General features: G+C 49.7%; 1 protein-coding gene across 1 annotated transcript in view; it reads right to left on the reverse strand.

The window, feature by feature from the left end:
* Nucleotides 1–461: 461 nt before the first annotated feature.
* The window catches only part of LOC311358223 (uncharacterized protein), a gene marked incomplete at its 5' end in the record, with an annotated part of 19,794 nt that continues 6,751 nt past the window's right edge, over nt 462–13,504 (reverse strand). Inside the window, 9 exons of the mRNA XM_084478226.1 lie at nt 462–579; nt 1,012–1,071; nt 2,806–2,922; nt 5,197–5,214; nt 6,129–6,155; nt 7,620–7,703; nt 8,632–8,664; nt 10,664–10,715; nt 12,196–12,908. Coding sequence (XP_084334352.1) covers nt 551–579; nt 1,012–1,071; nt 2,806–2,922; nt 5,197–5,214; nt 6,129–6,155; nt 7,620–7,703; nt 8,632–8,664; nt 10,664–10,715; nt 12,196–12,908 — 1,133 coding nt within the window. The 3' untranslated portion in view covers nt 462–550. The remainder of the gene's footprint in view (nt 580–1,011; nt 1,072–2,805; nt 2,923–5,196; nt 5,215–6,128; nt 6,156–7,619; nt 7,704–8,631; nt 8,665–10,663; nt 10,716–12,195; nt 12,909–13,504) is intronic.

A 13,504-nucleotide genomic window follows, 5' to 3' on the forward strand; every position in this document is an offset into this window, starting at 1 on the left:
CAGAATGGCTGAACCTGCCACCTTGTCTATTGCTGTCGCAGCTCAGGGGCTACCACTACATTCACAGTGTACAACGATTACGGCGCTGAAAGCAGTAGATACAAGTTTGCACTATTTGTCTTTGTTGTGTGTTTTGTGTAACTGTTATTACCCATTGTAGTGCACTAAGTGCTGCTGGGAAATCCAAACTCTCTTGCCAAACATGAAGAAAAGCTGTTCCAGTTTAGTTTACCATTTCAGATTATTATTTGTACAAGTATTAAGGGGATTGATCAAATTGTCTCAGGGACTTACGAACGAAAAACAAAATCACCCACAAATTGAATTATTCAATAATAATTCAAATTCTCTTTCTATGCTCCTTCTCCGACATATTTAAACACACACACACACACACACACACACACACACACACACATCAACTTCAACACATGTGTGTGCAAACACACACACACAAATGTCAGCTGTTCACAACCCTAAAGTGAACCCCCCTCATTACTCTGCAGTCACCACTGCGATTGGCCGATGAGGTGGGTCATGTGACGGCGGTCTAGGAGGAGGTGATCAGGGTGCTAAGGACTGCAAACAAACAGACAACAAACAGTCAGCACACTCAACACAATCATGTTCATCCTGATGTGTATCGGTGAGTTGTGTGGTGTTGACAATAAAAAGACATGAGGTGAAACGGATTTCAGTTTGGAGTTTGATAAAAATATAAAACATACTTCATCAGTACATGAAGAGAACATCATTGTGAGGGTTTGTATACATGTGTCTGTGTGTGCATGTGTGAGTGTCTGGTGTGCATGTGTGTGCATGCAGTGCATGCACCCGCATGCGTCCATCCGTCTGTGTGTGTGTTTGTTTGTGTCCATGAGTTTTTGTGTGTGTGTGTGCCTGTGTGTGCCTGTGTGTGTGTGTGTGTGCCTGTGTGTGTGTGTGTGTGTGTGTGTGTGTGTGTGTGTGTGTGTGTGTGTGTGTGTGAGTGTGTGTGTGTGTGTTTCCTACCCTGGGGGTCTGATTCAGCTTCTGCTGCTGCGTCAGCTTTCCGGGCTGCTTCAGGGTCAGCTGTTAATGAGAGAGAGAGAACACACACACACACACACACACACACACACACACACACACACACACAGGTAATGTTATACAGAGCATTACGGTATATTCTAAATGTATACTTGACACTGGAGTTGGAACGTACGATGCAACGGTTGACATTTTGTTTTTGTCGCATTCGTGTTTCAAGATGGAGGATAAACGCTTTATTGTTTATCCTCGGACACAATCCTCGTTGTGTTGAAACCGAGTTGACGAGGAACGCTGCGGCTAGAGCAGTGTACGCACGCCACCCACGTCAGGGGAGTGGTGGTGAGGGGCCAGCGTGGCGCGCCACCCAGAGGAGGGCAGCGGGGCGGAGGAGTCGGGAGGCCAGGAGCCCACGGGCGGAGCTGAGGGCTGAGAGTGTTTCCTCTTTCAGACGACCGTCCGTCGGGAGAGGAGCTCCTTTCTGAGGATCACCTTATTGAGCTCCGGCGAGCGCGCCGGCCACCGCTCCGACTCCTAGGAACTGTAGAGCTACTGGAGCTGGCCGAGGCCTCGCCGTCACCCCGTGACTCAGCGGGAGTTACCGGTCAACATGTTCATCCTATAGGGGACCTCATCTCGGCTCCTCCAATGCAAACAGGGCACACCACCTAACTAAAGCAGTCTTAATGGAACAGAGCCATCAGGGTATACACACACACACTAACACACACACACACACACACACACACACACACACACCACCATGTCCTATAGGAGACCACCCTGTCCTCTAGGAGACCATCCTGTCCTCTAGGAGACCATCCTGTCCTCTAGGAGACCATCCTGTCCTTCCCTTATAGTAGTGGTTACTCCTGCTTCCTTGTGACCTAATGGGTCACAAGGAAGGGATGGGATGACAGAGGCCTGCTGAGGGAGGGGCCCTCTCTCTCCCTCCTGGTGTTGCTGAGGGAGGGGCCCTCTCTCTCCCTCCTGGTGTTGGTGAGGGAGGGGCCCTCTCTCTCCTGGTGTTGGTGAGGGAGGGGCCCTCTCTCTCCCTCCTGGTGTTGGTGAGGGAGGGGCCCTCTCTCTCCTGGTGTTGGTGAGGGAGGGGCCCTCTCTCTCCCTCCTGGTGTTGGTGAGGGAGGGGCCCTCTCTCTCCTGGTGTTGGTGAGGGAGGGGCCCTCTCTCTCCTGGTGTTGCTGAGGGAGGGGCCCTCTCTCTCTCTGGGTGTGAACGTCTTTGATCCTCTCTCTGTGTTGACTGTAAGCGGCCAGCAGTCTGAATCAGCGGTATCGGGGGCGCGGTCTGTTTACCGTGTGATTGACAGCTCAGGGTAGAGTTAACGAGGCTGAGGGGGACTGCTGACCCACACACACCTCAGGTCTGACCAGCGGACGATGATCAACGGCCCTGAGAGTCTCTGAAGGGGAGGGGCTCAGGGGAGAGCCAATCACAGCTCTTTACCAATCATTCTGATGTAGAGGAGGTAGAGGAGCTAGGAGACATAGAGGATGAAGGAGACATAGAGGAGGTAGAGGAGCTAGGAGACGTAGAGGATGAAGGAGACATAGAGGAGGTAGAGGAGCTAGGAGACATAGAGGATGAAGGAGACATAGAGGAGGTAGAGGAGCTAGGAGACATAGAGGATGAAGGAGACATAGAGGAGGTAGAGGAGCTAGGAGACATAGAGGAGCTAGGAGACGCAGAGGAGCTAGAGGACGTAGAGGATGAAGGAGACGTAGAGGAGCTAGAGGACGTAGAGGAGCTAGGACGTACCGTCTCTGTTCTTGAAGCAGAGCTTCTTCTTCTGGTAGGCGAAGTAGCCGCTGACGGAGCCGACCAGCGCCACACACAGGGCGCTCAGGATGCCCGCCAGGGACCCGGAGCCCGCGGCTGGAGGTCACAGAGCGGAGGTCAGGGAGGGGCAGGGTACACAGGACACACACCACACATGCACACACATACATGCACACACACATACACGTACGCACACATACAGCCACACACATACACGCGCACACACACACACGCGCACACACATACATGCGCACACATTGTGCGTCTCGTATGCGTGCGTATCCATGCGTGTGATTATGTCCGCGGAGCACGATGAGCAGCCGACTTTCACTCAGACCCCCCGGGGCTACAGTCTGTCTGCACCTGGGGCCCGTTGCTATGCCAACCATTCAGAAGGTTTCCCCCGCTGTGTGGCGGCATACAGCAGACACCAGCCGGTACCCACACACACACACACAGCACCTCCTGCCCGCCCACAGCCTGACATTTACCTGTATGAGAAACAGGTAGAGGGAGAACACTCCCACACACACACGCGCACGCACGCACGCACGCACACACGCATGTGCACGCAGACGCACACGCCCACGCACACGCACACACACACAAACGAGGACAAATACACTGACAGTTCATATTTAAAATTGAATTCGGGGAAAAATGCAAAAAGTGACTCATTTTTGGGTAAGAGTTAGCGTGCAGGGCCTGTGCAATTAGCTCATTAGCGAGGGCGTTTTGGTCAGGGGGTTCCAAAAAGTACAGAAGACCATCTATTTTGGAGTGCAACACGTGGTGTATACTGCAATTTGCCAAGAAGAACAATATCATTGTTCTTCTTGGCAAATGGGGGAGGGGCCCTCTCTCTGATATTGTTCTTCAATTTGCCAAGAGGAACAATATCATTGTTCTTCTTGGCAAATTCGGTAGTTAACCAAACAAAGCTTGAGTTGCCGCTGAAGAGGAATGGCGGTTGAGATCCGAGTCGCCTGCAGCACAACCGACGGGCGCACCCCCCCCCCACCCACCAGCTTTTCTAGTTTCCAGGTTCAGTGTCAAGTGGGAAATTATCTCTGCGTGTCTCGTAAACGCGTTCTGTGAGTATCGCACTCTTCCATTCCGACGAGAGCAGCTATTTGAAGCACGCAGTGTCCTCGCTCGTAAAGGGCCGTAAATTAACGTGCCGCTCGTCGTCGACGGCGGCGGCTTTCACTTCCTGTCAGCCTGAAGTCTGAGGCGATACGGAGCCCGACCCCGACGGGATCAAACACATCCGACCGAATCACGACGCCGAACCCGCCTCCGGTGTGTGACTCATGAGCAGCACCTGTGTGCACCTGGCACTTGGTGAGGGCCCTGTGAACCGGAGGAGTGAGCGAGTGAGTCACTCCATGAAAGAGTGAGTCAAAAGGCATGACTCTGCGAGCTAATTAAGAGATTCAAAAATGAACCGTTTGCAAGTCACACGATGTTTTATATGCACACACATGCATGCACGCCACACACTGACTCACCCCCTCCACGCACGCACGCACGCACGCACGCACACGCATGAGTACTGTAGAACAACGATGCAGCACACAGAATTTAACAAGACAATACCATTCATACTTAGCATAGCATACATGCACACACAGAGACGCACACACACGCACACACACACGCACACACGGGCACACACGGGCATACACACACGCAAAGCATGAATTGGACAGGCGGGGACAGGACGCTCATCTGTGTAATGATATTTTCTTGTGCATAATGAGACCATTGGGAAAATCCCGATCCCAGTAAAAGCCGTCCCATGAAGAGCCCTCAGACCAACGCTGACAGACCACAGCCCACAGCAGCCCCCCCCCCCCCCCCCGCCCCCAGCCGTCAGTCTGCCGCTTATCAGTCCCACGCAGCACCACAGAGACACGCCGCCTGGCGCCAACGGGGGTCAGAGTCAGGTCCTCCTGGTGCCCGGACCTGGAGGACATGAACCAGCAGGGAGCCCAGCACCCAGCACCCAGCACCCAGCACCCAGACCGGCGCCCAGGCCCCAGACCACCCGGGGGGACGGCGAGTGGTCCTATCTAGAGAACATGAACCAGCAGGGAGCCCACACCCAGAGCCCGTGTGGTGCCGGGCCGTCCCACCGGGGGGGGGGTCGGGGGGGCAGGAGGGGGGGAGACGCGGACCACGCAGCACAGATTTTATCTAATTGCCGTGTGAGAATGTTGATCTGCGCGGCTTAGACACACGAGAACGTCCACAACGTGGGAATCGGGTCTCAAACATGCGTCTTCTCGTACGCAGCAATAAACCATCTCTGTAAACACATGAGGCGACGTGACGTCAGGAGAAAAAGGAGAAAAAGTGTCAACTTACATTTTTCCTCCACTGATGCTGTAAAACAAAGAGCACACACACACACACACACACACACAATAAATACAAGCGCTGAACCATAAATCAGGGACAGATGAGGAACAGGTATGTGTGAGACGGGGCTGGAGCCAGCAGGGACCTGCTCCGTGTGGGTTATCAACCGGGGCTCTGATCTGAACACATCCAGCTCCCTTTCTGTCTCTCTCTCACATTACGTCCTGCTCGTCTGTTTCCATGTTAATGGGACATTGATCACAACTGTGTTCTTTTCTTTATAGGAATGCCAATATCAACAAAGGGACATTGGTTCTTCAGGTATGGTATCCTGTTGGCCTGGGCACAGGAACGCACACAATATCCTGTGTGCTTCCACGCGTCGCTGAAACAACAGGACCACTCTGGGCCTCCGGGTTCTGAACCGACTGTCGACCCGTCCGTTTGTCTGTCTGCGTCGCCATTAGTATCTCTGTCTGTCAGTCTGTCTGTGTAATTGCACGTACTGTATCTCTGTGTACCACTGTCTCTGTCCGTCCCTGTGTCTGTCTCTGTCTGTGTCTCTGTCTGTCTGTGTCTCTGTCTGTCTGTCGGTGTCTCAGTCTGTCTCTGTGTCTGTCTGTCTGTCTGTCTGTCTGTGTCTCAGTCTGTCTCTGTGTCTGTCTGTCTGTGTCTCAGTCTGTCTCTGTGTCTGTCTGTGTCTGTGTCTCTCTGTCTCTGTGTCCGTCTGTCTGTGTCTCAGTCTGTCTGTGTCTCAGCCTGTCTGGGTCTATCTGTCTGTCTGTCTGTGTCTCAGTCTGTCTGTGTGTCTGTCTGTCTGTGTCTCCCTGTCTGTGTGATAAGGTGAGGGGTGGTTTGCGATGGCGCCACAGTGACCCAGACCATGAAGATTTGATCTTTTGATTGAGAGTAATCAAAAACAAGATGGAGAGCCTCACCGTCCGCTGACGACTCAGATGCGTGCGCTGAGAAGAGCGGATTGGAGATCCAGGGCGTGACAGAGAGAGATAGGCGGGGAGAAGGAGAGAGAGAGCACATTTATAAACAGGTGACAGCCTAGGGGCGGAACAGTTCCAGAAAGTTCATCATCATCATACACATTTTTGTACTGGAATTTTTAAATGATAATATACAGACATATATTAACAATACATATATTTGCAAACACACACAAATGCACACACACACAAACACACAAACCAACACAGAAACTCTCTCCCTGATACACAAACACAGGCAAGCGCACACACCCACACACACACACACACGTACGCACTAACCCACAGCCCCATACACACACGCACACACACACACACACATGCATGCATGCTTGTGTACACGCATACACTCTCTCAGCTCTCTGAAGTTGTCTATATGCAAACTCTCCCAGGCTCCGGCTGTGCGTGCCTGTCTGTATCTGTCCTGTGAGATCAGCACCAGGCCTGCTGGGGCATGACAGAGCCATTAATTACAGGGTACCGATCACAATGCCTTTCACCGGAAAACCCTCACTCTAATGAGGGCAGGTAGGACCCAGGGAGAGGGGCGCGGCCCGGAGCGGGAACACAACACCAGTTATGTCACTTTGTTCTGTTCCCGTCGCACTCCGCAGCCCTTTCTGTCTGAAACTCGTGCATTTAACCATTGTCATTGCATCAAAAGGTGAAAGGGTTTAGTTTGGCGGTACCAGAGCGGCTGGGGGCTGGGCTGGGGGCTGGGCTGGTGGCGGGCGACATTCTGCTCAGCACACTTAAAGGTCCCATGACGCGCCCCCAGGTGTGAGTGTGATTAGCCGTTACGAGCCGTTTTGGAAATCTGCCCCTTCTGACATCACAGGTGGGCGTCTCCACCTAGGTGTGTGCTGAATAGATCGGTCGACCGGCCCACCCACTGGACCGTAGCGAACGTTGCTCGTCTATCCGTCACACATCTAGGTGGACACGCCCACCTGTGATGTCATAAGGGGCAGCTTTCCAAAACGGCTCGTGACGGCTAATCACACCCACACCTGGGGGCGCGCCGTGGCACCTTTAACCTCGCAGAGTGACTGTTTGAGACCGAAGGTCTTAAACTGACGGCCTATCAGTGTGCCTGCGTTTGATTGGACCGCGTTGGCCGCCAGACAGATAACACACGCACACACACACACACACACACACACACACCGTGCATGCACACACAGACACACACAAACACATACACACACACATGCACACGCTCTCCATGAAGTAAAGAACAACAATAATAAAAAGAGAGGGAGAGTGAGAGAGAGAGGGAGAGAGAGAGAGAGAGAAAAAGAGAGAGAGAGCGATTATAGAACCTCAATAAGTAGAGATGAAGAGAGAGAGACAGAGTTGAATAGACTAGAATAGATGTTTAGACTATAACAACATAATAACAGTGATAAGTAAGGAGGGAGAGGTACTGACGAACAGAGCCACCACTCCGACTCTTCCCGCTGTGCGACGGCTGGTCGACCGGTCCCAGAGCAGCTGCCAAGTCAAACAGGTCGTCTGTGGAGGGATTCATGCGGATGAATAGGTTATTATCAGCCTGTGAAGGCCTCACCGGTCCAGGTGGGGGTGGAGATCGGTGACTCAAAGAACCGTCAAGCAAACAACCCAGAACCTGCTTGTTCTGAGGGTCTGAGGGACCTCCTCACAATGGACCCATGGGTCTGAGGGACCTCCTCACAATGGACCCGTGGGTCTGAAGGTCTGAGGCCAGCCTGTGGTCTGAGGCCAGCCTCTGGACCCAGGTCTCAGGCCCCACACTGGAGCCGTAGACCCGGAGGTTTCAGAGGAAACTATAACCATTCTGAATCACTGAAGGATTATGAATCATCAGAGATCAGGTGACTCATCTTTCCTTCTGGGGGCGAGGTCGGGAAAAGTTGATTTAACAAACCAAACATATAATTCATCAGAATTAAAACAAGTTTTATTTCCCTGTTTCTGGAGTAAAGGTGACAGAAACTGGGCTGACTAACGTTTCTATTTAAACTCCTGTTTATTTCCTCTCTGCTCTCTCTCTCCTTTCGCTCGACTCAATTCTCTTCACTAAACGTTTCTCCCCCAATTACCGTGCTGGCCTCAGGCCCCTGTCAGCAGGGGGAAGATCTTTGGTCCAGTCTCAACCTGAAGCTCAGAGTCATGCTCTCGTCTACGGGCAACATGTCTGCCTTCATGTTCGACATCCAGCGCAACACTGACAATTAGACATGCTGTTCCAATCCCCAAACCAGCCATCACGCCGTCTTCATCACCTACTTATAGCAAACTACAGGCACTAAGGCACTTAACCGCCCCAGAAATATGTGTGAATCATCTCACTAAAGGTCAGGGACTCGATAGGAGATCATTTTCCGTGCAACTGAAGAATGAGGAATTGAAGTTTATTGCAGGGTTGCATGCAGGAAGTATTCAAATGAAGGGTTGTTACCTGAGGGAGCTTCCGCTATGGCTTCCGTTGCAGCTACAGACAGATGGAGAAGAAGGAGAATTAGTAACGCACAAAGCAAGATAACATTGTGTTCCAGCTCTGACTCAGCAGCAGGCAGGCGGCGTGCTACTGGCCTGCTCCCACCCTCAGTCATTCCCAGTCCTGCTACAACAGTTGGTCACACTCCATCAATGCAGGGGCCAAGTCCTGAAATTACAGCTTTGAGGGCCAATATGTATATGTTTTTCTTATAATAAAAGCCACAGGAGGTGATGCGGCTTAATTAAAAAGCTAGGGCTATAAAACAATAAATAAATCACCCACTTTGAACGGACAAAGTGAAGCTTTGTTTCCAATCATTCCATTTTCTCTACTTTCTCTACCTTTTTATAAACTTGACATCAATATCACGGCTGTGTGTCACTCCGACCTCTTCATCAAATCAACTCTCCTTTCTCCAAACCTCATTCTGGAGGCTTCTTCACACTAAGTTGGCTGTTTACCAGACCGAGTTGCATTCACGCCCTCAGTTTGTCGTAGTTATGTGCATGGGGATGACGGAGGCTGACTCAGTGGTGCCTTTTGAGTTCACAACACTGCCGATGGAAATCCAGAAGTGTGACTGATTGCACCACGGCAGGCGGGCCTAGACCAACGTAAAGGCTGCTGTAGGGACAGGAAGTGGTCCTGATGGAAGTAATCAGCGCTGGATACAGCATACACTTTGGTCTGGGAGAGGGGGAGGCTGCAGACAGGAACACATGGCGACGCATGCTGGGATTTGCAGTGCTGCACGTCGCAGGCTTAGAGACGCAGGCTACAATGGATTGAAAACTCTAGCGATGGCGCATGTGTTCCAGATGAGCCGGCCAGTCTTCCAGAGGAAGGATTCTTCCACTGTGCCATCCGGCCCTACATGGGCAGCCTGACAACACACTCGGAGATCCGTTTTCTGAGTTGGGTCCAACGTACACACTGAAGTGGTCTTTTGTGTCCAGAGATGAGGAAGTGGGAGAAGGCTTGTCCTAGAGGCGCCCAGAGGCCCTACTGCTCCACAAACAACTCAACATCCACCCTGACTTGACCTGTTTGGCCGCACAAACACTGGTCTCTTTTGTTGGGGTTGACCGATGACTTTTCCCCATGGCCTCGTTTTAAGAGCTTAAGAGCTTACCGGCTTGACTATCTTGAGTGGTCAGAGCCCAAGCCCTGACTAGCCCTCACTAGCCCTCACTAGCCCTATTCCCTACAGCTCTTTGTTTGCAAGAAGACTTGTCTTGCAGCACTCGTACTCCTAGTTGCTCTTTTCGCGGTTGTAGTGTGTTCGTTTGACTCTCCTAGTCTTAACTGTGTTATTTGGCGGGGGACAATGTTATAAGAATTTGTAGAAGGTGCTCCAACTCTGGGTGGCGAACGCAGCCTATTGAGGCAGCTTACTTCAAAATAAGTCAAATGTACGTCAAAGACAAACTTGTCTCATGCTGCTTGCATGGGTTTGGTTTGTTCAGTGACCTTTCCATTGGTCAAGGTGAGTGGGGTATCCATAGCGATAGGGAATTTTAATTCTGAATGAAAACAAATCCCGACCTGTGAATCTCTGACCAATCCCACACAATTGCCGTGATCTTGCCGTGAAGTTACAAAATCTCAGAGCTGCAACATAATTTTGCTCTGGCAACTTAAATATTGTTTTATTAGTATTATAGTATTATCGTATTTATTTTTACGCCAGAAGTATAATTTTACTTAACTGCGTTAGACAAAAGCAACTATTAAGTGACACATCAGAGGACAGCCCTCTGATTTCAAAACATTGGTCTGTCTCCAAAACTGTGTATGTGTGTGTTTCTGTGGTTGTGTGTGGGTGTATGTGTGTCAGTGCGCACGTGTGTGTGTGTGTGTGTGTGTGTGTGTGTGTGTGTGTGTGTGTGTGTGTGTGTGTGTGTGTGTGTGTGTGTGTGTGTGTGTGTGTGTGTGTGTGTGTGTGTGTGCGTGCGTGCGTGCCTGCGTGCGTGTGTGTGTGTGTGCGTACCAGCAGTCTCCGTGGCCTCCTCCGGGGTTGCCTCTGCCTCTGCTACTTCACTCTTTTGGAACAGAATAAAAAGTACGACTTAGAAAGCATCGTCCAATCAAAGGTCACATCTGAAAACCACAACAGTAGTGGATATCAACGTGTTACTTATAGTATCATACGGTACCATCACCGACCTCTGATGAGATGTCTCCTCTCATGAGAGGCGCTGAAGCTAATATTAACAGCCATCACTTCAGAGTAATGTATGAAATGCCATCAGCTATTAATGAGCTGAATTCATCGACCAATCACACACCTGGGCTCAGGCCCAGGTGTGTGATTACTCTTCCCAATGGGTAAGGTGTTATTGAAGGTACCGGATGTTTCAAAAATACAACTGCATTGAAAATAAGCTGCAATGGATGATAATCAAGATTTTATGTTTGTAAAGTAGAATATGAGCCGCACTCAGAATAAGCCATACCAGAATTACGCACTTTTGCCCCCAACCCAAATCCTTCCATCGCTGGCGTGAAGCGGAACCCTGTTGTTTAAACAGTACAATGTTCCTGGTGTCCTGCCCGGGTACCGACCCCTATGGTTCTCCCCTAGCCCCCAGAACATGACCTGCATTCAGCGACGCTGGAGCCACATTACTACGCCTCCATTTCACCTGAACACGTTCACCGTTTCAGTAGCGTTGTTTTATGAACAAACAGGGCTCCTCTATCAAAGTAAAAGCTTATCTTCCCCTGTACGCGTGGTCCAACTTCAGAGCGTAACAACCTGGGCTATCACCTGTCAGCTGATGGTTGAGGATGTCTCCATCAGTATTTGGAGGTAATGCTGATTCAAGTCTTAGTAAACCCTTAACTTTCTGACAGGTTTAGAAAACAAGGCATCTTTTACTTTGCTAGCAATTGATTTAGACGCAGAGGCTTGTAAATAAATTGGTTATGAAGTGATGCCGATGTTTATTTCTTAACAAGGTTATCGTTTACTCACAAACCTCTAATGTAGATGAGCCAACAGGCTTTCCATCGTGACGGCATTCAGGACTTCATGTTTGATTACTAGAATCCCTGATAATAGCACAGATCTTTTTCTTTGAAGTCTTTTGGTTTGCAAAATCGACCCTAATAGCCGCTCCAGAAAATCAACTGCAGCAACAGTTAATACCACAGTTCTGGTTTGTTAACGCGTTAATACCACAGTTCTGGTTGGTTAACTCGTTAATACCACAGTTCTGGTTCATAAATTCGGGACACAAGCAGCGGGTTTGTTTTTGATACAAACGGTACTCAAAATTTATTCTATTCTAATTAATTCTACATTAACTTTGTCAAACAAGCAGTTTAGCCCACGTGTTGACATATGCAATATACTTCTCAACGCCTTAAGGGGAAGTGTGTGTAATAGCACAGCGTCATGACTAACCGAACCCTTCTGTTGGCCTGGAACAGGACACACACAGGTATACGTCAGACAGTCAGAGGAGGGTCAGATATGACACAGGAGCTTTGAACTCAATGCATGGCTAATTTAATCACCTGGGCACCATCAGCGGCGGCCTCAGTTGGTGTATCCCCTTCCACCACAGGTGTGGGAGCCTCTTCTTCCACATCAGTAGGTGCAGCTACTTCTACATCAGGAGCCGCCTCTTCAGCAATGACTACATCTGGAACGACGGCTGCGCCTTCGGTGGGAGTATCTTCTTCTGATGGAGGTTCTTCCTCTGCAGGAGTTGCTTCTACTGCAGTAGCCTCTTCCTCAGCCGCCTTTTCCTCAGCAGGAGCCTCTTCTTCTGTAGGAGCCGCTTCTTCTGCAGTGACTTCTTCTTCTGTAGGAGCCTCTTCTTCTGAAGTGGCTTCTCCTTCTGTAGGAGCCCCTTCTTCTGCAGCGGCTTCTTCTTCTGTATGAGCCTCTTCCTCTGAAGTGGCTTCTTCTTCTGAAGTGAATTCTTCTTCTGTAGGAGCCTCTTCTTCTGCAGGAGCTGCTACTACTGAAGGAGCCTCTTCTTCTGCAGTGGTGGCTTCTTCTTCTACAGCTTCTTCTGAAGTAGCTTCTTCTGAAGTAGCTTCTTCTTCCACAGCTTCTTCTTCTGCAGCGTCTTCCTCTACAGCTTCTTCCGCAGCTTCTTCTTCTACAGCGCCTTCCTCTACAGCTTCTTCTTCTTCTTCTTCTACAGCTTCTTCCTCTACAGCTTCTTCCTCTACAGCTTCTTCTTCTGTGTCAGTAGGGGATTCTGCATCTGCCGTATCCTCTGGAAAGGCAAGGAGAGAGAGAGGTGAGAGACAGCAGAGGCGGTGTACAGTAGTCGTACTAGGTTGGATCTGTACATCTGTTTTTTGTTACACTTATTTCTTTCTAGGGTGGGAGATTGGAATTGAAGACAGAGTAAAAGCTGAAATCTGCATCTCTATACATGGTTGAAGGATTATAATAAATGTCTGCTCTAATAGTAACGTTCTATGTTATTTATGTGAGTGCTGCATGCAGCGCTAAACTACATTTTATTCCCAAAACTTTAGCACTATAACTCTTTTAAAACCTTATAACCTTATAATCAAAGTCAATGGGAGGACGGCGAATGCGTCTGCCCATTCTCTGACACTTCAACTACTTCATACTAAGCAAATTCGTCAATTTTGAACCATTAAACTTGGTTCAAACATTTAACAAATCAACACCTTGTACCTTCAAATATATATAAACAGAATTTCAATATAATTTATACTTTCTATAGAATAAACAGTTTAATTTTAAAAGCTGCTTTTCCGTTGGTCTCATTGACTTCCTAGGTGGCTATCACAAAAGCTAACAATTTCGGACCTAGAAACACAATGAACAGCTTAAACG

Source organism: Micromesistius poutassou (genome assembly GCF_964030765.1).
Source record: "Micromesistius poutassou genome assembly, chromosome: 14".
In the NCBI taxonomy this organism is placed as follows: Eukaryota; Metazoa; Chordata; class Actinopteri; order Gadiformes; family Gadidae; genus Micromesistius; species Micromesistius poutassou.